The sequence below is a fragment of the Magallana gigas genome, chromosome 5, assembly GCF_963853765.1.
Source record: "Magallana gigas chromosome 5, xbMagGiga1.1, whole genome shotgun sequence".
NCBI classification, from domain to species: Eukaryota; Metazoa; Mollusca; class Bivalvia; order Ostreida; family Ostreidae; genus Magallana; species Magallana gigas.
The window spans coordinates 49,471,247-49,495,263 of NC_088857.1; the positions used below are offsets into that span (position 1 = coordinate 49,471,247).

At 34.9% G+C, this 24,017-nt stretch overlaps 1 protein-coding gene and 2 long non-coding RNA genes across 6 annotated transcripts in view; 1 reads left to right on the plus strand and 2 right to left on the minus strand.

Annotated features, from left to right (window-relative positions):
* Position 1: 1 nt before the first annotated feature.
* Positions 2-4,484, minus strand: LOC109619084 (uncharacterized). Its single transcript, XR_010714403.1, has 3 exons — positions 4,336-4,484; positions 2,300-2,437; positions 2-255 (listed from the first exon to the last, which is right to left on the minus strand). It is a non-coding gene; the product is annotated as an uncharacterized lncRNA (long non-coding RNA).
* A 5,019-nt stretch (positions 4,485-9,503) lies between these two features.
* The window catches only part of LOC105331210 (MAM and LDL-receptor class A domain-containing protein 2), a 100,041-nt gene continuing 85,527 nt past the window's right edge, over positions 9,504-24,017 (minus strand). For all 4 annotated transcript variants that reach the window (XM_066086118.1, XM_066086117.1, XM_066086115.1 and 1 more), the window contains 25 exons: positions 23,785-23,943; positions 23,268-23,485; positions 23,055-23,175; positions 22,586-22,714; positions 21,816-22,154; positions 21,432-21,539; positions 21,172-21,327; positions 20,488-20,690; positions 20,039-20,165; positions 19,711-19,818; positions 19,209-19,337; positions 18,232-18,573; positions 17,679-17,780; positions 16,950-17,115; positions 16,365-16,555; positions 15,889-16,008; positions 15,559-15,669; positions 15,199-15,322; positions 14,812-14,916; positions 14,364-14,404; positions 13,944-14,133; positions 13,329-13,588; positions 12,951-13,096; positions 12,425-12,584; positions 9,504-10,995 (listed from right to left, as the gene is read on the minus strand). In XM_066086118.1, the coding sequence (XP_065942190.1) occupies positions 10,514-10,995; positions 12,425-12,584; positions 12,951-13,096; positions 13,329-13,588; positions 13,944-14,133; positions 14,364-14,404; positions 14,812-14,916; positions 15,199-15,322; positions 15,559-15,669; positions 15,889-16,008; positions 16,365-16,555; positions 16,950-17,115; positions 17,679-17,780; positions 18,232-18,573; positions 19,209-19,337; positions 19,711-19,818; positions 20,039-20,165; positions 20,488-20,690; positions 21,172-21,327; positions 21,432-21,539; positions 21,816-22,154; positions 22,586-22,714; positions 23,055-23,175; positions 23,268-23,485; positions 23,785-23,943 (4,337 nt within the window). In that variant the 3' untranslated portion in view covers positions 9,504-10,513. The remainder of the gene's footprint in view (positions 10,996-12,424; positions 12,585-12,950; positions 13,097-13,328; positions 13,589-13,943; positions 14,134-14,363; positions 14,405-14,811; positions 14,917-15,198; positions 15,323-15,558; positions 15,670-15,888; positions 16,009-16,364; positions 16,556-16,949; positions 17,116-17,678; positions 17,781-18,231; positions 18,574-19,208; positions 19,338-19,710; positions 19,819-20,038; positions 20,166-20,487; positions 20,691-21,171; positions 21,328-21,431; positions 21,540-21,815; positions 22,155-22,585; positions 22,715-23,054; positions 23,176-23,267; positions 23,486-23,784; positions 23,944-24,017) is intronic.
* On the plus strand, positions 16,439-17,052 carry LOC117684641 (uncharacterized). Its single transcript, XR_004598350.2, has 3 exons — positions 16,439-16,579; positions 16,765-16,817; positions 16,925-17,052. It is a non-coding gene; the product is annotated as an uncharacterized lncRNA (long non-coding RNA).

Consider the following 24,017-nt stretch of genomic DNA (forward strand, 5'->3'; position numbering starts at 1 on the left):
CTATATTTGTTTGTAACGATTTTATTTTTATGATACCTCAATGAAACAGTTTAGAGGCTATGGATAGTCCAACAACCAATGCAAGGGTCGAACTGATTGGTTGCCATGGAAACGTAGCGCCATTACAATTATCCGTGTCACAGATACATTCTAGCAGATCGCGGGACTCGGTACAAGTGTCACGGGTGAAGTTTCCAAAGAGTTTGGTGTGGTTGTGGTAGGTATTGTTATAGCAGCTTCTGACTACCAGGTTACCTATAAATAGAAATTAAAATGGAAAAAAGTTAATCCTTCGCAACACGCAATATTGGTTACTGAAGGATCCACCTTAAATTTTATATATATATAAACTTTTACGCTGTAAACTGTTATTGAGTAAAAAAAAAAATATAGTTAAGCTTTGGAATTTGACTTCTCTTTCTATATTTTTATGCAGAGCTCTCCTTTAAAATTTAAGATCAATATGGTCTAGACAGGCCACGACCATGCAGCCCTGTGAATCCATATATCGGCAATACGTTACAAACGCCAAATGATTACAGGCATATGTCTGTCGTCAGCAGTTCAATTCAATTTATTATCCTTGAGCTTTACAACTCATCGGAATACAAATTATAATACATATAAAACAAGATATCTGTGAGCCAATGCTCACTAGTGATACCCCCGCTCTTATGTGAATATGCAAAATAAGCAAAGTCGACATTTAACAGAAAGCTGGCATCCGATTGGTACAGAAATATATCCCACAATATAGCATGCCTAAACAAATAGTGTGTTAAAATTTCAAGCATCTGCGATAAACAGTTGCTGAGAAATCTTTGAGGAAAATTTGTTTGAAAATTTTGGCTAAAATAAACAAAGTACTCATTTAACAGGAAGTTGACGTCCGATTGGTACAAAAATATATCCCACGATACGGCATGCCTTAACAAACACTGTGTAAAAATTTCAAGCATCTGCGATAAATAGCTGCTGAGAAATCTTTGACGAAAATTTGTTTGAAAATTTTGGCAAAAAATAAACAAAGTCATCATTTCACAGGAAGTTTGACGTCTGATTAATACAAAAATATATCCCACAATATGGCATGCCTATACAAATAGTGTGTTAAAATTTCAAGCATCTGCGATAAATAGTTGCTGAGAAATCTTTGACGGAAATTTGTTTGAAAATTTTGGCTAAAAATAAACAAAGTCATCATTTAACAGGAAGTTGACGCCGATTGGTACGAAAATATATCCCACGATATGGCATGCCTATACAAATATTGTGTATAAATTTCAAACATCTGCAATAAATATTTGCTGAGAAATCTTTGACGAAAATTTGTTTGAAAATTTTGGTTAAAAAATAAGCAAAGTCGTCATTTAACAGGAAGTTGACGTCTGATTGGTACAAAAATATATCCCACGATATGGCATGCCTATACAAATACTGTGTAAAAATTTCAAGCATCTGCGATAAACAGTTGCTGAGATTTCTTTGACGAAAATTTGTTTGAAAATTTTGGTTAAAAAATAAGCAAAGTCGTCATTTAACAGGAAGTTGGCGTCAGATTGGTACAAAAATATATCCCACAATATGGCATGCCTTAACAAACACTGTGTTAAAATTTCAAGCATCTGCAATAAATAGTTGCTGAGATAAATGCGACAGAAATTTTTGTTACGGACGGACAGACAGACGGACAGACAGACAGACGGACGGATGGACGGACGGACAGACAGACACACATAAGGGTAAAACAGTATACCCCCTTTCCTTCGGAGCGGGGGTATAATTATATACAAATGTGCAATGTGCAGTAAGTGAGTGGACATATTAAGACAATATAATCATGTACATATCTTAAGATATGAATGGACATAAATGTATGATAAGTAGCTTAAACTGTAGTATTATTACAATGCTGCGCTCTCATTTTGGAAGCGCTAGACAAATATTTTCCTAAATTATTGAGTTCCTTTGTATTGTTAACACTTAAAAGTTAAGCTAGCTTAAAAACACTTGGTTTTTTGTAATAAAAACTGTCGTCAGCAGACTATTATATGTGTCTGTTTGGGAGGTTAACTGTTGAAATTGACACCCCGAAAAAAACTATTGACAAGCGACGCGAAGCGGAGGTTGACAATGGTTTTCGAGGGGTGTCAATTTACGCGAATGTAACAATTCGTTGTGTTACCCGTTGCCAAGTGTGTTGCTAACGCTGAGGGTAATAGGACGGATAACCAACTGCGTCTAAATCAATCAGATTTCAGTATTTAACATGAAAGTATAATAAGACAATATGGCATACCGTAGAATTGGTCCTCTATGACGGCCTTTCTGCAGCCTATACCGTTAGAAGCACACGCCTTGCTGAAGTCCCCGCTCAGTGTTTCACCACATGCCGTGTCCGCGTTAGAGTTACAGACGTGGCATGATATTGCAATGGCTGGAATATAAAACAAGTACATGATATTTCAGTTTCAAGAAGACATTACTGTATTGCAAAGGCTGGAAGAACATTACATAAAATTGCAATGACTTGGAAAAGTTAAAAACTATTTGAAATTGCAATGGCTGAAAAGGTACATGCTATAAAAGCAGTACGTGAAATGTAATGACTGATTGGTAGGAAAGATTTTTTTTAATGGAACTAGATTAGGATTTTCATGATTTTGGAATTTGGGAATTAGGTTTTTTTCTCTCAAAATTTCTGAGGATCAGTCTAGCCCCCCACTTTCAATTTGCTTCCGACGCCAGTGATAGCTGGGAGAGACGATCTTATAGTTACTTGCAAAGACTCACATACTATTGAAACGGACGGGAAAACATTATATGATTTTGCAAGGACTGTGTAAGACGATATTATATAAATAGTGCCTGTTTGGGAGGGTAACAGTTGAAATTGAAACCCCGAGAGAACCATTGTCAACCGACGCGAAGCGGAGGTTGACAATGGTTTTCGAGGGGTGTCAATTTCAACTGTTATCCTCCCACACAAGCGCTAATTAATTTTTTATACTGAATGTCTTAATTTTAGAGAAATTTTTACTGCTTTTGAATAGAAATGACGTGAATTCTACGGGGAACTGTACGCGCATACTTTATGCGCATGAAGCAATTCGTTGTGTTACCCGTTGCCAAGTGTGTTGCTAACGCTGAGGGTAATAGTATATAAATAGTGCCTGTTTGGGAGGGTAACAGTTGAAATTGACACCCCGAGAAAACCATTGTCAACCGACGCGAAGCCGTATCGTGGGATATATTTTTACTGCTTTTATATAGGAATAACGTGAACTCTACAGCGAACCGTACGCGCATAATTTTCGCGCATGTAACATTTTTTAATGTTACCCGTTGCCAAGTGCGTTGCTTACGCTGAGGGTAATAGTAAATATTATTAACTGCGTCTTAACCAATCAGATTTCAGTATTTAACATGAAAGTATAACAAAACAAATTATCAACTGCGTCTAAACCAATCAGATTTCAGTATTTAACATGAAAGTATATTATATTTTTATAATTAAATTATATTTATAATTTTTATATATTTCTTTTTATTAATATAGTATATTAATTATCAACTGCGTCTAAACCAATCAGAATTCAGTATTTAACATAAAAGTATAATAAATTTACATGATATTGCAGTAAAGGGGGGGGGGGGGGGTATTGTCTATATTTTGTGGGGGGGAAATCGCGCGAGAGTGAAAAGTCTTTGCTACATAAATAAGTTAGAACACAAGATTACAATACAATAACATTGACGCCATGTTGACAGAAACTTAAACACTGGATAGAAATAACTGATCAGGAATTAGGCCTACAGGTCAAACTATTAATAATGTGTTTATATTGACAGGTTGAAGAAAGTGGCGAAAAAAGCACACGGATCGAGATAATAAAAAATACAAACAAATCACAGGAGTCGCAGGAATCTTATCAAGGATAACTTAAGTCAAATAAGTAAACAACTAGCCATGAGCTTCGCTCACTTTTAAAGGTAAAAACCTAGCCATGAGCTTCGCTCACTCAAGTGAAAACCTTGCAATGAGCTGTCGCTTCGTGAGTAGGTTTTTACTTAATTTACTTTTAATAATACATGTAAAAAAAAATTATTGATAAGATTGCCGACTCATGTGAAAAAATGGACAATTCGTACACGTATTTTAAATTGATAGGGTGAAGAGAAGCTACATGTCAAATTTTCACAAATTGATTGTTTGAATTAGCTCTCCATCTTCGCAAGTACATGTACTAACAACGAAAGCCACCCCTTTCATATTCATATAATGAATTAAAATGAATGAACTTAAATTATACGTATTTTAAAAGGGTCACTTACTACCAGTAATAAGGCAGAATATCACGCAAAAGGTGGGTAAGCACAAGGATAAAATTCGCGCTGCCTCTACTCTCCACATGGTTGCTCATTCAGTGACGTCACAGGTGTAGCCACATTTTATAATGCTAGTGGTTTAGACCGGACCGGGAGTATTGTGCGACAGTCCCCATCAAGCATTTGAAGGTATGAAGAATCGGGGCGGGGGGGGGGGGGGCTCTTACTTTTTCTCGCGGCAGTTTTCTGAAATTGACAAATAGAAATTTGATTTTGAAGGAACTGCCCTCTTACTTTTAAAAATGTAATTTAACGGTATGAAAAATATAATTTTTTTTTGGAAAATCTAAATATATTTGTATTTTTAGATTTATTTTCAGACAGATATACTTAGATTATCATTCGTAAACTAAAGTTTACAAACGTAAATTATGGTTTTGCTGATGTAAACTATAGTGAACGGATCGTTATTTATAGTTTTCGAATCGTTAACTATAGTTTACGGTTCGTAAACTATAGTTAACAATGAACTATTGTTAACTATAGTTTAGCGTTCTTAAAGTTAACAGTCGATAAACCTGGTTTATCATCTGTGAAACTTTATTTCATGCCGTAAATCTATATTCTACATCTGTAAACCATAGTTAACGCAATCATTTATTTTTCAGAAGTGTAAAACCATAATCAACACTGAAAACAACCATTTGCGATTACATAACATAATTAATCTGATAAATTTCACGATTGTGAAACTATGATTAACAATTCTCAAATATACAGTACCGATCAGACCCAACCTAACAGAAAGTAAACCCCAACTAAACCCGAGGTTTACTTTCTGAGTTTACTCTGGGTTTTTGGGTTTACTAGAGTGGACCCAGAGTAAACCCACAGTGGACACAGAAAGTAAATCCAGTCAGAAGTATACCCCTGAAAGCAGACGCTAACTGTGTATTCGGAATATACAAAGGGTAGGAATTACAGGCAGTAGGATGGTAAGATAAAATACTAGTCTGCTTCACACTTCAGTGCATACAGTTGACCTCAAAAGCAATTTCAAAAACCCCAAGTAAACCCAGAGTAAACCCAAAGTAAACTCCGAATGGACCCAAATTTTCAAAAAGTAAACCCAGAGTAAGCCCCAAGTCAACCCAAAAAGTAAACCCAGGGTTTAGTTGGGGTTTACTATGGTGTTAGGTTGGGTCTGATCGGTACTGTGGTTAACGAAGGTAAATAGTAGTTTACAGATGTGAATATATCTTTATCAGCAAAATCTATCGTTAACGTTAATTGCAGACGGATAAACTAAGATTATCATTCGTAAACTATAGTTTACAACCGTTAAAAATAGTTTTACGGATGAAAACTATAGTTAACGAATCGTAAACTATGGTTTGAAGTTCGTAAACTATAGTTAATAGTCGATAAACCTATAATTTATCGAATGGGAAACTATGTTTTAGCTCATTTTTGTGAATTTGGCGTGTCATACATGGGCCACATCGCTCATCAGAGCTACGTTAGCCATCATAAAATCAGCTTTATGGAGTCATATACAAATTATCTAGGCAGTGTAATAGAATAGACCATGTATAAAACTATTTTCTCCAGATATTCCTATGTCAGACATTAAGCTCCTTTTGTAACAGGATGATTTTTATAGCCATGTCACATATTAACCATTGCAGTGCTCAATATAAACCCAAATAAAAGCTTTTGTGCGTCCCAAGAATTGGGCCCATTCTAAACAATTAAGAATCAACACTATGTAGAAATGCTTGCATATATAATAAGTACAAACAATACTTTATATATATATATATATATATATATATATATATATATATATATATATATATATATATATATATATATATATATATATATATATATATATATATATATAAAGCACTAAAAATGGCTAACGACACGAACAATAGAAATTGTCAAATTTTCGGGACAACCAGTCCCTTCTTCAGGACCAAAAAATAAAATAAATTTTTTTGGTCCTGAAGAAGGGACTGGTTGTCCCGAAAATTTGACAATTTCTATTGTTCGTGTCGTTAGCCATTTTTAGTGCTTTTTATATTCAGTTTACTGGCTTAGTATCTATATATTAGATCCGACACTTTAAAGATGCCTAGTGTTGTTGATTCTATTCAGTGCTTTATATATATATATATATATATATATATATATATATATATATATATATATATATATATATATATATATATATATATATATATATATATATATATATATATATAATTTAAAAATGATAAATATCCAGAATAAAATCACAAATTGATCCTATTAACCGCAAACGTTTTCGCCATTCCTGGCTCTTCAGGCAGTTGTGTACAAATGACTAATATGTAACGTAGTAACGTCAATAAGCAAAAGTTCATTGTGACGTCATAATAACGTTAAAGTAGCGGAAAGTTAGAGTCACAGAGCAAAAAGGCGCTAAAAAATACGCTAAAAAAATAATAATCGCAAATATATATAAACATCTTAAAAGTTTTTGAGAACAATTTGGAATTTTTCCTACATAAAAATTCGACCCTTCGAAGTGGCCCCTCCCTATCCCGAAGATTACAACTTTGACAAAACTTCAATAAAAATATCTGTGCTTGGTTGCTTTCATTTAAGGTCACAGCTTCTCGGACCAACCGGTTTTTGAGAGGATTTTAAAAGCTTTTTCTCTACATATTCATTTGTAGAAATTGAACCCCCAGCGTAGCTCCACCACACACACTGGGAACATCATTTGAACATACTTGAATCAACAGTATGTAAGGATACTTCCACGCAAGTTACAGCTTTTCTGGTCACTTGGTTTTTGAGGAGATTTTTAATGAGTTTTCTCTATATACTCCGATGTCAAAATTCGACATTCCCCCAATTGTGGCCCACCCTACCCCTGGGGGTCATACTTTAAATAAAATTGAATCTATACTAAATGCAGATGCTTTCCTACAACTTTCAGTTTTTCTGGCCAATTCGTTTCTGATATGAGAAGATTATTTTTTAAAGATATCAACAATTTTTGTATAATTCTTAATCATCTACCTTTGAAAGATAACTTTAACAAATTAGAATCCCCTTCACCGAAGGAAATATGTCAAGTTTGGTTGATATCAGCTCAGTGGTTCTGGAGAAAAAGTCGATTTTGTAGGAAGTATTCAGACAGACGGACGGATGGACAAAAAGTGATCAGAATTGCTAATTAGAGTTTTCCACTCAGGTGAGCTAAAAAGTTGACAATTTGCGGTTATTGTAATGATTTTATAAAAGGTAATAATTTTGAGGTTTTGAATAATCTAATGAGTAAAACAAGACCAAGCTGGCGAACTTGAAAAACGAAATTACAAAAGAAGAAATGCTAAAATCTCTAACAGAAATAGGTTACATATACACTTTCTCAAATCTGTGATCAATAATCAGCAACTCTTTAATACCGGTACTTTCTAATAATATTAAGGGCGAATTTATTGATCAAAAACTAGTTTAGGTTTTAATTTGGTTTTGCAAACTTTTCATTTATTTGCAAAACTGGTTTTGAACTAGTTTGAAACTAAAACTAGTTTTTGTATTTATTGGCTTTAAACTGAAACAAGTTTCCAGGAAACCTAAAACCACCTCCGAGTGCGGTTTCAGGGGTTTTAAATCCTTTCAAGATGGCGGAAAGAGAGGTGTTCGAAAGAGAGTTGTTGATACTCAAGTGTGGCACATGTGTCAAAGTTTGAACTCAACAAAGCATATGGGTATCGTCCTAACGTTAAACATATGTGTCTCAAAGGATCTATGATAGTACATATAGTACTGACCAAAATAATAATGTGGAAGAGATGGAGCGATTCCATTAATACTAACACTGAGAAATACCCTTTGCAATTTACAACAGTCAAAGGAAAAATTTTCAAAGTGGTTGATAAAAAAAAATTCATTGAAAAATCTGCTCGTAACATTTTATTTTAGTACACATTGTAATGCATGTAATAAGATCGCCTGTCTATTTCATTGCTGGCCACTCAACCACGGCTCTTTGAAATCAACAAGATTTGTCTGGCTCTTGAGCTAAGACCAAGTAATTGGTGCATATTTCAATTGAAACCAGTGTCATTTTTAACTTCTTTCAAACGCCTTGAGTGAACCAAATGATCTCTATTGATATACATGTAGAAAAATGAATATTAATAGTTTTTCATAGCAGCATTCACTTTTCCATAATATTTATGTGGTGTTAAAAGCCAATTTTGCCATGAGTTCGCGGAATACCCTAATATGTGAGATTTGCCAGAAGAAAAAAATGTCTGCACTGTTTACTAGAGATTAAAGACTTTCATGCAAATGCAGATGAGTCCAAAGATTATATCTTCTTCGAATTCCAAGAACAAATCCAGTAGGAATGCGAGTGCAATGATAGCCATTTTTCTAAACTAACTTTCCATTTAGTGCTAAACATTTAAACCATCGAACTGGTTTCAAACAGATATGAAACTATTATCAAACCATAAACCTAAACTCGAACTAGTTTTTGATCAATAAATTCGCCCTAAATGTAAATTTAAGGATGGTGAAAAACTAAAGCTTAGAATTCTGAAACACGGTAAAATTTTGACAGAATGATAAAAGTACAATTTAACTGACTTGGTTTGGTGAAAAATAAAAATAACGTTACAGCAATTGATGGATGAATGTGATTTACTAGATATCTAGCAACCACAGTCAAGTCAAACTGTTGCCATTTACCAAATTCGCATCCAAACGAGCAATAGCGCTAGCAAAAATTATCGTGAAACTAGGAATTAATTATTGCCATGCTGGGTTAAAGACGTTGTGGTTATGAGTTAACGTTTGAGAAAGAGAACCCAAGGCGTCAAACTCATACATGTTGCAAATAGAATGCAGGGATTTAATCAATTGTTGCGAGTATGCGTCCGAGATCTGACGGGTTGTGGCTGAACTACATGTATACCACCATACAATCTTTTATGAATCAGAGAGAGAGAGAGAGAGAGAGAGAACGTCTGCCATTATGCATACTTTTAATGGTTTTAAAAGTGGCCAATTTGATGCTTTCGAATCAAAATTATCTTGTCATTTATGTTTTTGAAGCCAGTCCTAAATGGCTAACAATTATATTACCGGTATACACAACACCATCATCTGATTAAAAATATATTTTATTCAATAAGTGTATAGATGTTCAGTACATGTGAAAAAAAGTATAACACATAAGTCTCCCATCAGTAGATCAGAAATGATGCTTCAAGTAGATAATGATCGACCTGGGTATATAACATCTTCATGTAAAATAAAACATATTGAAAATATTATCCAAATGAACCGTTTCTGAGGTCACAAATTTTTGAATTTTTTTTAGAATTAAACCTAGAAAAAAAAATGTTTTGTGGGTTTTAGGCTTGAATATAAATAACTTCAATATAATTGTATAAAAAAATATTATGGCACTTTTTTTGTCTTCAATCTTTTTTTAACCTGCATCCAGAACTTGATTATTTATTCACCTGATGAAAAATATATGGAACATTGCTGAAGTGGAATATCTCAATATGCATGCTAATTATGTTAAAATTGGCCAAACCCCATGTTATTTATAGAATTCAGTTTAACCAGTAAAAGTGGTTGCAATAAGAATACATGTATAACTAATGATAAATTGATATGTTTAAATATCCACAATTTGCATCGAGAAAAAAAAAGGAAAGAAACGGAAGACAGTATTTTGATATAGGTATAAAAATAAAAACTATTCATTTTACAAAAAATTTTAATGATAGTTTATACTCTACTTTTCATGGGGACAAAACAAACTTGGAACAATTCATATATCTGTGCCTTATATATAAAGGACATGTCATAAAGTACCTATGGACTATATAATCCCAAACTCTTTATGACATCTGTGGGTCTTCATCATCTTTGGTCATATTTAAATGTGTAAAATACTCAACAAAAATATAATGTATATCAAACTGTATAAAAAAAAGCTTCAACAAATTGTAATACATGTTGCATATATAATAATGTTTACAATAGCAGATCATAAAAACAAAATCTGTACATTAACAAAGACAACAGATGTCCAAGTCAAACTGATTGCACCAGGACTGCTAATGCAAACTGCACCAAATATTGATCAGGCATCACCAAACTATCGTGGGGCCGTTATATTGGCTGGTGTGGTTTCTGCAATTGTTTGAACTGTTGATTTAGGAATCAATTCTGTAGTTTCTGAAGTTGCCTCTGGTTCAGCAGTGGGTTCAGTATTGACCACTGGTTCAGCAGATGTTTGAGGAGTTGCCTCTGGTTCAGCAGTGGGTTCAGTATTGACCACTGGTTCAGCAGATGTTTGAGGTGTTGCCTCTGGTTCAGCAGTGGGTTCAGTATTGACCACTGGTTCAGCAGATGTTTGAGGTGTTGCCTCTGGTTCAGCAGTGGGTTCAGTATTGACCACTGGTTCAGCAGTTGTTTGAGGAGTTGCCTCTGGTTGAGCAGGGGATGCTGTTGGGACCGGTGTTGTGGGTACTGATGCATTCCTTGTGTAGGTTGTGTTCACACTGGGGCTAGCTGGGGTAGTGGAGGGGTAGGTACCAGTGTAAGGATTTGGTGTTACAGAGGAGCCAAAACTCAGACCTACCAATACAAAAACAAATTGCCTTTTAGGAAAATTAAAATCACACATTTCTGTTGATATATTATTATGTCTCCCCTTTCAAAGGGGAGACATATTGTTTTTGTCGACTTTCTTCTTCTTCTTCTTCTTCTTATTCTTCTTATTCTTCTTCATCCAAATTTGTCCAAGCCGTAACTTAAATACCCTTTGACATTGAGACTTCAAACTTGGAACATAGGTAGATGGTATTAAGAAGGAGTGCACGCCCCCAAAATTTTTGACCTTGACCTATTTTCTTTTTCAAGGTCAAGCGTTTTATAAAAAAATAGAGTCTGGACTATAACACAAGATTCCTTAAACATACAAACTTTTAACTTGTATCATAGATAGATGGTATATAGTCCAGTTGAACCTTACCAAAAATTTTGACCTTGACCTAAAAATTTTATTTCAAGGTCAAATCACAAAAAACTTCATTGTTCACCTCCTAAATATTCTTTGACAGAAGGACTTCAAACTTTACACAAAGAACAATTATAATACACTGGGGTGTACTATTGATAAATATTTGACCTTGACCTTGTTTTACTCAAGGTCAACTCGAGAAAAAATAATTAAGTTTTGTCTGGGTGGTAACTTAGATACCTTTTGACATTAAGACTTCAAACTTGGAACATAGCTAGATGGTATTGAGAAGAAGTGCACGCCATCAAAATTTTTGACCTTGACCTATTATCTTCTTCAAGGTCAAGAGTTTTATAAAAAATATAGTCCGGACCATAACACAAGACTCCTTAATCATACAATCTTTTAACTTGTATCATACATAGATGGTTTATAGTCCAGTTCAACCTTACCAAAATGTTTGACCTTGACCTAAAAATTTCATTTCAAGGTCAAATTAGAAAAAACTTCATTGTTCACCTCCTAAATATTCTTTGACAGAAGGACTTCAAACTTTACACAAAGAACAATTATAATACACTGGGGTGTACTATTGATAAACATTTGACCTTGACCTTGTTTTACTCAAGGTCAAGTTGAGAAAAAATAATTAAATTTTGTCTTGGTGGTAACTTAAATACCTTTTGACATTAAGGCTTCAAACTTGGAACATAGCTAGATGGTATTGAGAAGAAGTGCACGCCTCCATAATTTTTGACCTTGACCAATCTTGTGTCTCAAGTTAATTCATTTTCCAAACTGTATCATATATGGATGATATCTAACATATAGCTGACTTCATTCTTTTTCACTTATTAAATTTGCCCCATATTACAATCCTTGGGGAGAAGGGGAGACATGTGTTTTTTTGTATAAAAAAACAATACCCACTAGTTTTTTTTAATAGAGGAGTTTTGTTTAAGAAGAAATACAAGCAATCAAGTTTTGTTTTAAGGAAAAGTGTTTTTTTTTTTAATATATAAACTAGATTTCTTCCTTTCTCACCTGTGATTCTAGTGATCCAGCCCAGTGCATTGGGCACTCCTTGGTACAATGCCGGTCGGTAGTCCGTCAGTACACAGCCCCTGGAGCCGCGAGAGGTCACCCCCAGGAGCTTCCAGCGACCATTTTCATCCTGACACACCAGCGGACCTCCAGAGTCTCCCTGACAATTAAAAATCATTAAATTAGCACTGAAAACAACCTCAAACAACTACTGAATCAATAAAAACCACAGTAATGTTATCAATAGTTTACAAAGAAAAGTATGTTAAAATTGCTTATCACTAGAGGTTTCCAGGGAGGACTAATAAACCCAACACAGGAGAATTTTTTGTCTGAATAAATGCAATATTGATGATGGTGACCTTGACCTTTGTTTCTTTGATCAGTCGTGACACACTTTTATGTCATAAGCAACCTCTTTTTTTCAAACATTTTTTTTTAAAAAACTATTTGTCAAGCAGGCAGTTCACTAAACATGTATTTAATTGTCATTATGAATTCAACCTGTTCCCCCCCTACTCCTTACATTGCAGACTGGAGAGAAGGGTTCCCTATTGTCTACACAGACAACGGTATCCTGGACAACAGTGAGGCCAGGAGCCCACATCTTTTGACAGAGAGTGTTGTTGATGACCTGTACATTTGTTTCCAGTAGAATGTCTGGGGAAATTGCTACAAGTAAGAGAATAGTAATAGTCCATTATAAAGATTTCATTTTCTTTATTTACTGAGCCTGAGATTGACAATTTTTTGTGTTGAAATTCTGTTTTTATTTATTTTGCATCACTTTGTTTAAAAGTATAAAAACTCTTATAGTTCTACATTCATACTGTAGTATGGATGTGATTTTGATTATCAATACATCCAAATACAAACAATATTTCTATCTTCATAATAAACTTACCTGTTGATCCTTCAAAATGACTGTGCCCCCAGCCTGTAACATAACAGTTTTGCAGTCCTGCTCTCTGAGTGGCTAGACAGATGGGGCGTGTCCTGTTATTGTAATATATGGGCCTGGCGAGTCGTAGGAGGGCCATATCAACATAATATGGGGAGGAACTAGAGGTGTAGTCCGGATGTTCGTACATCTGGGAAACACTAATTACCTGGCCATCAACATTGAATTGGTTCTTGTCAACATTGCCCATTCTAACAGAAAACCTAGCAAATCAAAAACATGTTCCAGAATTAAACACTACTACCTGGATACTGTGTAATAAAGCAGATTCAAATTGATCCTAAATTGCACACATATATTTGAATTGAAAGATATGGCCAAAATACATATTTTGGCATTATTGGTAAAAAGTGGGATGGCATACATGCAAAAGCAATTTGAATGATACTTAATTCTTCAATAAAATCCATTTCATTTCACTGTTGTACTTTTACTTAAATATTAAACCAGATACAATTGCTGGATATCACATATTATCATATAAGATAATCATAATCAAGATTATATCCCAATCAACACTATCAGCTCAGGTGAGCTAAAAACCAAACAGTTACTCACGAATAAGCTGAGCCAAAATCTACACAGTGGGCAGCAGTCAGCACCCACTGAGGGTCAATGATGGAGCCCCCACAGATGTGACGACCTGAGTACCACAGTGAAATCTGCCAAGGATATTCCCCGTTCTGGGCCTCTCTACCAAAGATGACCATGTTCTGCGTTTGTGGCATCAAGCTTGGTACGCCACACTCTGTTCACGATTGCAAAAAATAGTCAACTTGATTGCTTGTAATTTGTAATCTTTACGCTGTTAATGTTTGAAGTACATGATTAATTTGTCAGGTCAAATAGCTTGTAAATTGCAGTAAATAGTCAAGTGGTCTAATAGCATGTAAACTGTAATATCTTACTTAGTCTAATAATTCTACAATATTCAAAGTTGACTGAGTACAAAACAGAAAATCTGTCTATTTAACTTACCTATTGAACCACACTGTAGCGACAGTGCACTACAAGCATACCTGAAAGAAATAACAAAAGAAATATTTATATTTCTTACATAAAAGAGTTTAATAATTTTGAAGTTGAAATGTTTAGGTTCAAAGAAAAAGATAATGATTCCAAGTAAGTTTCCTTTAAATGTTGATTCATACTACTGTATATTCCTTATTTTCGCAAGTTTTTAATTCCGCGACTCCGCTGTTTTGTATCAAATCACGAGAATATAAAATCTCGATCACCAATTTTTTGTTATAATTTCCTATACTTTAAAAGACTTTAAAATCCACAAGGGTTGCTTCTTGCAATTTTATGTGGAAATTAATTCCTCGCATTAAATTAGGAATCTACAGTATAAATAAAATATGAGTTTATCATAGAATGAGATATAGATTTTCCCCATAGACAATGCTCTGGTGGTTTCACTTACACTGGCTGTAGCTCATGGTGGGGGATGAGGGAGGATGTGTCGGTTGTTGGAAGAGCCTGATATCCTCCAAACAAGTACCTCCCTTGTGAGTAACTGATTATTGGGCTACAAAGAATAGGAACATTATGGATTTTTAATGCTTCAAAATTGTGTTGTTAAAGCATATGCATAAGATAAGCATTAAAAACAATTGCTTCATCATAACATCCGGTAAAACAAAATTCAAAACTTGTTGGTTGCCCTGGAAAATTCCAAACTCTTTAGAACTTGATCCCATAAAGTTTTTCCTTAGTCCCATGGACTTTGAGTCATTGATAGTCACTTGTACATATAAAAATTATTGGTATACAACCAATATATATTTATTGGTTATGTGTAGATACATACCCCCTTCCTGTGACGCTGCACAAATACTCAGCAGTCTGTGAGGTGATGAGATTGTAACACAGAGTCCTCCAACCACCATCCTTCCACACCTTAACCTCTCCCGCTGTATCAGTGGAAGGCCGAACTATAAAACAGACAAAACAAAATATACCTTAACATTCAATAGTTCTAGATTTATCAACAAAATAATGTTGCTGATAAAATTCAAATAATTAGAAATGGTGATAAATTCTATATGCAGTAAACTTCTATATAAAATGTTTTACAATTGCAAGTTAAAATAAAAATATTCAACTGATAAAATCAACTTTGAATACTAAGAGATATCATTCTCTGTCAATTTTCTAGGAAGATACCTACCACATCGGAACTCATCTGATCCATCTGTACACTGGCTAATGGAGTCACATCTCCCAGATAAAGGCACACACTCATGATTCTGGCATTCAAACTCATCCTCCTTACATTGTCCTAAAATCAAAAATAACATCTGCTATAGGATGGACTATTGTTATGGGGGTTAAATTCTAAAAAGAAATCTGCTATAAGATGGACTGTGTTGTGGGGATGGGGTTTTACGAAACATTTGCTATAAGATGGACTATTGTTATGGGGATGAGGTTTTACAAAACTTCTGCTATAAGATGTATGAGTTATACTATTGCTGGGGATGTACGGAGGGACAGTTACCACAGTTCTCCTCGTCCTGAGCCCCGGGACAGTCCACGTTGCCATCACACCAGTACTGGTCAGCCAGACAGGTGGTATTGCTGTCGCCTAGCTGGCAAGGCCTCTCTCCGTACATACACTCTGTTAAGTAGAAACCATCAATGTCAGTTACATATTACTTGTATTTTCTGAGTATTTACTTAAAGTTGCTTTTTGTAACATTTTTTTCTTGCACAGAGCCATTTAGTTATCTACATCATCTCTATATACAGTATTTTTTCAATGAAACACTAATAGTATCTGTGATATGACTATACCTCTCTCTATATACATTAAATACATGAATTATTTGTATCCATATTACCATCTGTCTTTCTCCCCTCATAATAGTCAAATTTCATTGTATACTTGTATCATACATGTTCCACTCCCAATAAATACATGTAGATGAATGAGTTGCTCTCAGTCTCTCTGTCTCTCTCTCTCTCTCTCTGTACCTGTGTTGGAGCAGGCTATAGACACCTGGGCCTCATTGCTGTACTTGCTGCCGTAGACACAGGAGTACCTAGTGGTACGGCTACACAAGGCAAGAGAGCTTTCAGATCCACCGCAGAAATACTGAAGTCCATGATAGAGTCTCTGGCTGGTCAAACCATACTCAGACCTATTGTATGTCCTTACAGCTTGGCTGAAAAACAGAATTACCAAACATGTAATTATAATCCACAGGCTAATAGTTACTGAAAACATTCCATTTCACAGAGTAATTCATAACACATACTTTACATATTATTTATCATTTTTAATGGTTTTTTTACTTTATGGCAGTATCATTATTGGTTACAACAAAACTTTCGTTATCACATGAAATATTTATTTCACCTTATTTTTTTAAAGGACGAGGCATCTATACAAAAAATACCTGAGAATTTAAATGACAATGCATCACGGTATGTATATCGAGTTTATCATTACGGTACCATTTTACATGCTTTTGCAAAACGACTAAACTGCTTATTTCTGTCGCCTTTTCATGCAATTTCATACACTTTCACAGGTATCTATACAGAGAGAATCCTTACCTGTATCCGAGCTCTCTACAGACCACCTGAGACTCCCGCTCGTGTCTCCATCCATATTCACACACAGATTTATAGATACCAGAGGCATCCATGATCTCTAGTCGACCGTAGGACGGGTCCACACCCCCTACCAGACGGACAAGGCTCACGCTAACATTGCCAGCATCTACAGAGATTACATACATTGATCAGTTTGAAGATTTGATTATTTTATTTGATTTGATTCATGTTTAAATAACGTAGTTATGAAAATAAAGCTTTTTTTTTTTTTTTTCTTCTTGAGCCTATTTAGTGACACTTTGTACATATATATGCATTTACATTTAATAGATTGAAATGTGGCAATTACAAAAAGTATAGAAAGAAGGTTTTCCTGAAACCATTTCATAGAAATGGACAGCTTAAAGTAATATCAAACTCTAAATAATATGCCAAAAGGAATTTGGAAATTGGCTCTGTATATATATCTACCCTAATGTCACCACTGTAATATCAAGGTATCCATACATACTAAGGATGTTGACATTTCTACAGCAGCGAAATATTACAAATAACTATGTGGACAAATACTTATTGCATAGATCACTCAAGAAGATTTAACTCATTCAATTCTAAATTAAATAGAAAATTAAACTATGAAGATATCAAACACTCAAGAAGATTTAACTCATTCAGTTGTAAATTAAATAGAAAATTAAACTAAGATTAACCACAGAAACAGCCACTCACGTTCATCTGATGAATCGTCACAGTCAGCGAGACCGTCCCGTGTAAGATAGCCTGGGATACAGGTCCCTGTGTCATTACAGGCAAACTCACTAGAGAGACAGGCTGTGAACAGAAACATAATAAACACTACTCTCCCTCTCAAAATTCTGGAATTTACAAATGAAGAACTTGCATCCGTTTAAGACTGCCAATAGCAAGACCATGACTTTTAATTATAGAACTGAATTTGGACCTATCTTTGACTTTAAAGTCAGCTAAAACTGCCAAGCTTTAGGTTAAAACTAATGTTAATTAATTTTAATTTTAATCCTCCATGCAGGACTTAAAGAAGTGTACAACAATTTCTTCTCTCAGTGAAGAAATTTATACACAATAAGTTTGCTAGAATACATAATTAACTCTAAAGACTAAATATGTTTTAAAGAATTCCAGAAAAAACATTTAAGATGAAAAAAAGGTAACTACCAGTAATCAATTTCAAAATTTTAACCAAGTACTTTAAGTATGGACTAAAATTAAAACAAACAGAACTAAAACAAACAGAATCCCGTACCCTTTTCTGGACAGCTCTCTCCCTCAACATATCTCACATCATCAAGGGCCACAACTCCTGGTTTGGAGAAATATTCCGTGCCATAGGCAGCAAATTCCACGTAAATCCGACCTCCTGTGATTGGAATTTGACCCTGAACCCATTCATCTCTACGGACGCCGACACCGTCTTTGATAAAACGTAGCTCGCTTTTGCCGTCGGTGTTGACATACACAGTAAGCTGAGCCGATGGACCACCCTCCATGTTATAATGAAAGGAAAGGCAGCCATCTTGTAAATACTCCGTCGGGCTGGTGATGTTAGCTGTCTCCCCGAATTCACTGCTGAAGTACATGTAGTGACCTTGGGGAGAGAATGATACCAGGAGAATTAAACTGGTGCAATAAAGATTATTCTCAAGTTTCCCTCTTGCCAAGACTTAAAAACAACTGACTGGCCATGTAGTAATACCATAACTGATATACCACACTAATTGCAAGTTGTTAACTAGCTTAGACTAAGACCATACAAATTAATTTCAATGATCAAAGGATTCGTATCAGTAGCCATTTGGCCACTGGTCTAATATCTGTAACAACTGAATCAATATTATTCATACCTATCATTCAATTTAAAAGAAATTCCAAACAATAAAAAAAATATATATGTTTTGAGTATAGAAACATACATATATAAACTAATTAAATGTTCCTAGCTCTTTCAATCATTCAACTCTTTCCCTCTTGTATATGTTTATTGAATGTTTTATGTACAATCTTCATGTTGCCCCTTGAAGGCCCTTAATTGGTCAATAAAGAAATTGAACTGAATTGAATACAATTTTTCACTTACTAATTTTACCATCAGGGATTTTTCTTAGCATTAAAAAAAATGCATGACTCAGGGATCCTTAATACATGATAGGACTCCATATTGCACAAACAATTTTAATTCTTAACTTGATTTACTTCATTATAAGACAATGAATCTTTTATTACCTTCTAACGTTTGAGTAGTGTGGTCTGCGTATGGAAGATGAAAGAAGTTTCCTTGTCTCCGGCCAAACCGGGTAAAATCTGAGTATCCACACCAGTTGTTACTCTCAAAGTCACAGGTAATGTTGAAGGCTAAAAGTATTGTACAAGTCTTTATACAGTGTATCAATCGCGTTTGTGTCATTATAAGTCCTTGTTTTCAAAGTTTTAGCTTTTAATACAGCTTAATAGTTATTTTTTATATCCAATCCTCAGCGTAATTATGATAAACTGTTATATTCAGGAATTATTTGTTAATATTTATTGGTAGTAATATTTCTTTTTATCTAATAGGCAAACAGTCCTGATTTTTTCTGTTTCATTTTTTTAACATATTAAAAAAATTCTTATTTTGCATTCAGCAATTATAATCTGAAAAGGTCAAGACAAAAATGACTTTTGGCATTTAAGGATTGATCAACCTTTAATTAACACTAAGAGCGAAGAATTCCAATGTACAACTTACGACATCCTAATTCATCTTCCCCATTTTCACAGTCAATTCTACGATTACACCTGTATTCCACAGGTAAGCATGAAGTGGTACCACAGGTAAACATGCTGGCAGGGCACTCTATAATCCAGGTAATAAACAGACATGTTAATTATTACACTTTTACAATATATGATTATCAATTAATAAAAGTAATGAAAGTCATTTGAAAGTCAATTAAAACAATGTTTCCTTCAATATGACTTGACTCTTGTTTTCAAGAAATATATCATTAACAATCATACATTAAAAATCATCTACAGAAAGCTAATTCAGTGGGCTCTAGCTATTCAGTACTAACCAATGGGTGGACAGGTGCCATTCATCAGGGTAACATCATCGATTCCAGCATACTTAGGGTTACTAGATGTAGTATAGACATATGGCCAATAAAACTGGACCTGCAATACTCCCGCTTGAATAGGAATCTGTAGAACAGTACCGTGAGAAGTCAGGAGAAGTATATAGTGCATGTAACAGCTAACTTTCAGAACAAAGTACTGAAACAATTTACACATAAAGAATAAAAATTACTGTACATTTACCTACTAAGTCCTCTTTATGCCTAGAGCACATATATAAGGCCTTTAACACATTTCCTTAATATGTAAATTGTAAATATTCCCTTCTAAACTGCAACATTTTGTAATGAGACACATTTTTGAGTGACTTTGCTTGAAACCCAGGTCCTTATAATTTTATAATTTTGAATTTGACAGCTATGTCAAACAAAGCTCTGAGTTTCTGTACCTGAACTGGCCTCCAGACGGTGCTAGAGTTGATGGCTGGGACAGAGACCTGGCTAAGATTTCCATTCCTTCTTATGAGGACACTCAGATCTCTATTCCCGAAAGTGAAGAACTTCAGGCAAGATTGCGATGTTGTATTTTCTCTGGGAGCATTCAGTATTCCTCCTGGAGAACCGTATGTGGTCTGAAAAGCTAGGAAGTACCCTGTCCAAGAGAAATAACAAAATGAATCAAATTATCAGAAGCTAGCCGTTTCTTTTTCTAGTATGCGTTGTACTTTTAATTCTAACTTGGGCTTCAATCAATCAATATAGTGTTTATCCGTTTTCTTTTCGCACGTCATAAAATTTGTGAAAATAGGGAAAATGTGTATCTGTTTTTTAATTGCGTCAGATCATTTTATGCAAATAAGAAAGTTTGCTCTATGAACAATTCCAGTTATACCAGGTAATTTCTGTGTATTGTATTTTTTGGGATGTAACAGTATCACATTTTAGAGGGATCATGGAAAATGGATCCCATTTACACCCTTGTCCTGAATTTTACATTACCACCCACATTAACAAACTGTTAAGAAGATCAGAATGACAAACCATTCAAGAAAACATCTAATGTCCTTAAAATCATGCATTAGCATGCACAATCAATATAGAAGAGAATTCAGAATCCCTATCTTGATACAAACCCTGAGTGCTGGTGTTGGTAGACTGGTGGGTGTGGTCAGTAACCAGAGTGTAACCCACCACCATACTCTGTAGCCACTGCAGGGGGGTAGAATTGGAGGTGTCATTGATGTAGCCACAGTGGTAGCTGTCCTCAAAATCACAGGATATGCTTCGTACTACAAAACGTTCAATCATCCATTGATCTAATATCTTAAAATGAAAAGGTACTCTCTCAGTATCCTATTCTTTAAATAATATGAAGGTACTGTTTATTTCTTACCGCAGTGCAAAGTTTCATCTTCTTCATTTGCGCAGTGAGGAATTTTGTCACAAACATAGGCATTTAATATACACTGTTCTGAACAGCTGAAGAAACCATCAGGGCAAGCTGAAACAAAAATGGAATCTCTCACTGTTCCATATAAAATACCAACATATAACATGCCTACTGAGCAATGATGCATTCAAGTTTTTTTTACATTTATAACATATATCAATTTGTAATATCAAGGTCAATAAAGAGAGTCCAGCCCTTTTTTGATAAGATGTAAAGAAAACTCATATTTCATAAAATAAAACAAAGCACCTGCAGTTACATCTGAGAATAGTGTAGATAATGTAAGCCTTAAAAACCAGTGGGACATTGAATGGTGCTTAGCCTTACCTAGTTTTGGACACTCTCCCTGTATCAAAGTGATGTTATCAACAGCCAAAAACCCATCCTCTATCGACTCTCCAAGGAATGCAAGTCGGAAATTTCCCGCAGGAATATGCAGTTGGAACTGTCCATTCTGCCAGTATCCGTCAGAGTCACGAGTCCTGTTCCAGACCGTTCTCATTGTGGCCTGCTCTGACTCCTCCCACAGTTGGATTAACATGGAAGCGTTGCTTGCACCATTGTCAGAGAAGAAGCTGAACTGCACACAGCTCTTGCTGCCATCCAGCGTAAAGCTTGGTGACATCAAGATGGCTGGGTCTCCAGAGGAACTCTTCATGTAGTGACCTGTTGGAGTAATGATGCTTTTAATATATACTTTAGAGAAGGAAATATTTGTCAAGGATTTAATTTCGTTATTTTCGTTGGCAGTATAAATCGTAGTAATAATGATAACAACAGTTCGAATTCAATTTAGTCATTACAACTGTTCCTCTCATGCATTTCCATTCCTGCATTCACCATTCATTTGGATCAGCTTGCAACCCATCACCCAAGATTGCTTTTTATAAAGTTTAAATAAAATAATTAAGAATATATAGAAATATCGAAAGTTAACAAACGGATGACTGAAAATATCATTCATCTCGGTGCCATCATAGCTAAAAACATATGCATCATATTTAATGATTTTCGTATCAAACAGTATTTTGTAAAGACAAAGCAGATTTCAACCTGTTCAGCAAAATTTACACTTCGATTACTGTTGCTGTTTATACCTGTCTTGTTTGGTACTGCTGACTGGTAGCTGGTATCAGAGTAGTGTACCCAAGTCCAAGGGGTGAGGCTACTGTTCATGTATCCACAAAGGAATTCATCTTCAAACTCACAACTCAATGATGCCTCTTCTGAAATATTCAAATGTTGAAATGTTTGTACATACAATTGATATCGTCAGTCATTGAAAAGCAGGACTGGTTTACTTAATATGGAATAATGTATTAAAAAATGATTTCTGTTGTGATAACCCATCTTTATTCTATCTAATTTTTAAAATTTATTTCATTGCTACAGTTAAATCCAATGGCACAGCAAAGCATAGCATTCTCTCACTAGAAAGCTCATTTCTAACCAGCAAGTAACCAGAGTGCAAATTACTACTTCCAATATACAGGCACTCACATTCATTTTATGAGGAGCATTTCATTCTCCACCACACTGCTAAGAAAATTAAGACAAAATATCTACCTGAACATTCAGAGTCCAGTAACACGATATCATCCAGTGCAATGTCAGATCTATGACCATTTCCTTTTTCTGCCACAAAGTAAGGTACAAACTGGGAGTGTTCAGGGATATTGATGCAAGCCTGTAGAGTAAGATAAAAAGCTTCAATTTAGTATTTAAATTTAAGCTGAGAGAGAGAGAGAGAGAGAGAGAGAGAAAATATATTGTTGTCACCTTATGCCAGTACTGCCACTGACTTCCAGTTTTGGACCAAAGTTCTGATAAAGATCCTGTACTGTCCACAGCCAGGACAGACAGTTTCCCAATCTGGTCACCATACATATGATACTTGAACTGTAGGCTGGAATTTTGGGAAGTTTCCAGAGGTGGAAACCACAGGTAAGTCATATGTCCAGGTAGTCCATCTGAAGCCTCCACAAACATGTAGTGACCTGAAATAGTATGCATTATTATAGTGCATGTATCTATTCTAAGAAATGGAAAATACGATGTTCTTACTTTCAATTTTCAACAAATGTCAATGAATAAATATATACAACAGTACTCAATAAATGTATTTTCAACAATATCTTGTATCTCATTCTAAGAAGATTTAATTTCTATCTAAAATGATAAAAATATCCGAACATTCAAATAAATTAAGAAATTGAAGTCCAATAAAAATAATGATTAATGGTACATGTTTGAATTCAACATTTGAACGACAAATCTAAAATCTGAGAAGTCCTACCCAGTGGATTTCCACTGCCATCGTGGTATGGGCCGGTATCCCTTGAGGGTGTCTCCCCAGAACCTCTGGCCCACTGGAACTTGGAGCCAATGGTACAATTGGACTGATAGCGACACATGTCAGGATTCTCAAAATCACACATCTCATCTACCAGTGGATCTGAAACATAATAGAAGTTGTTCCAAATATACATTATTTGTTAAATCCCTTACTTTTATGTATCAAATTGATTG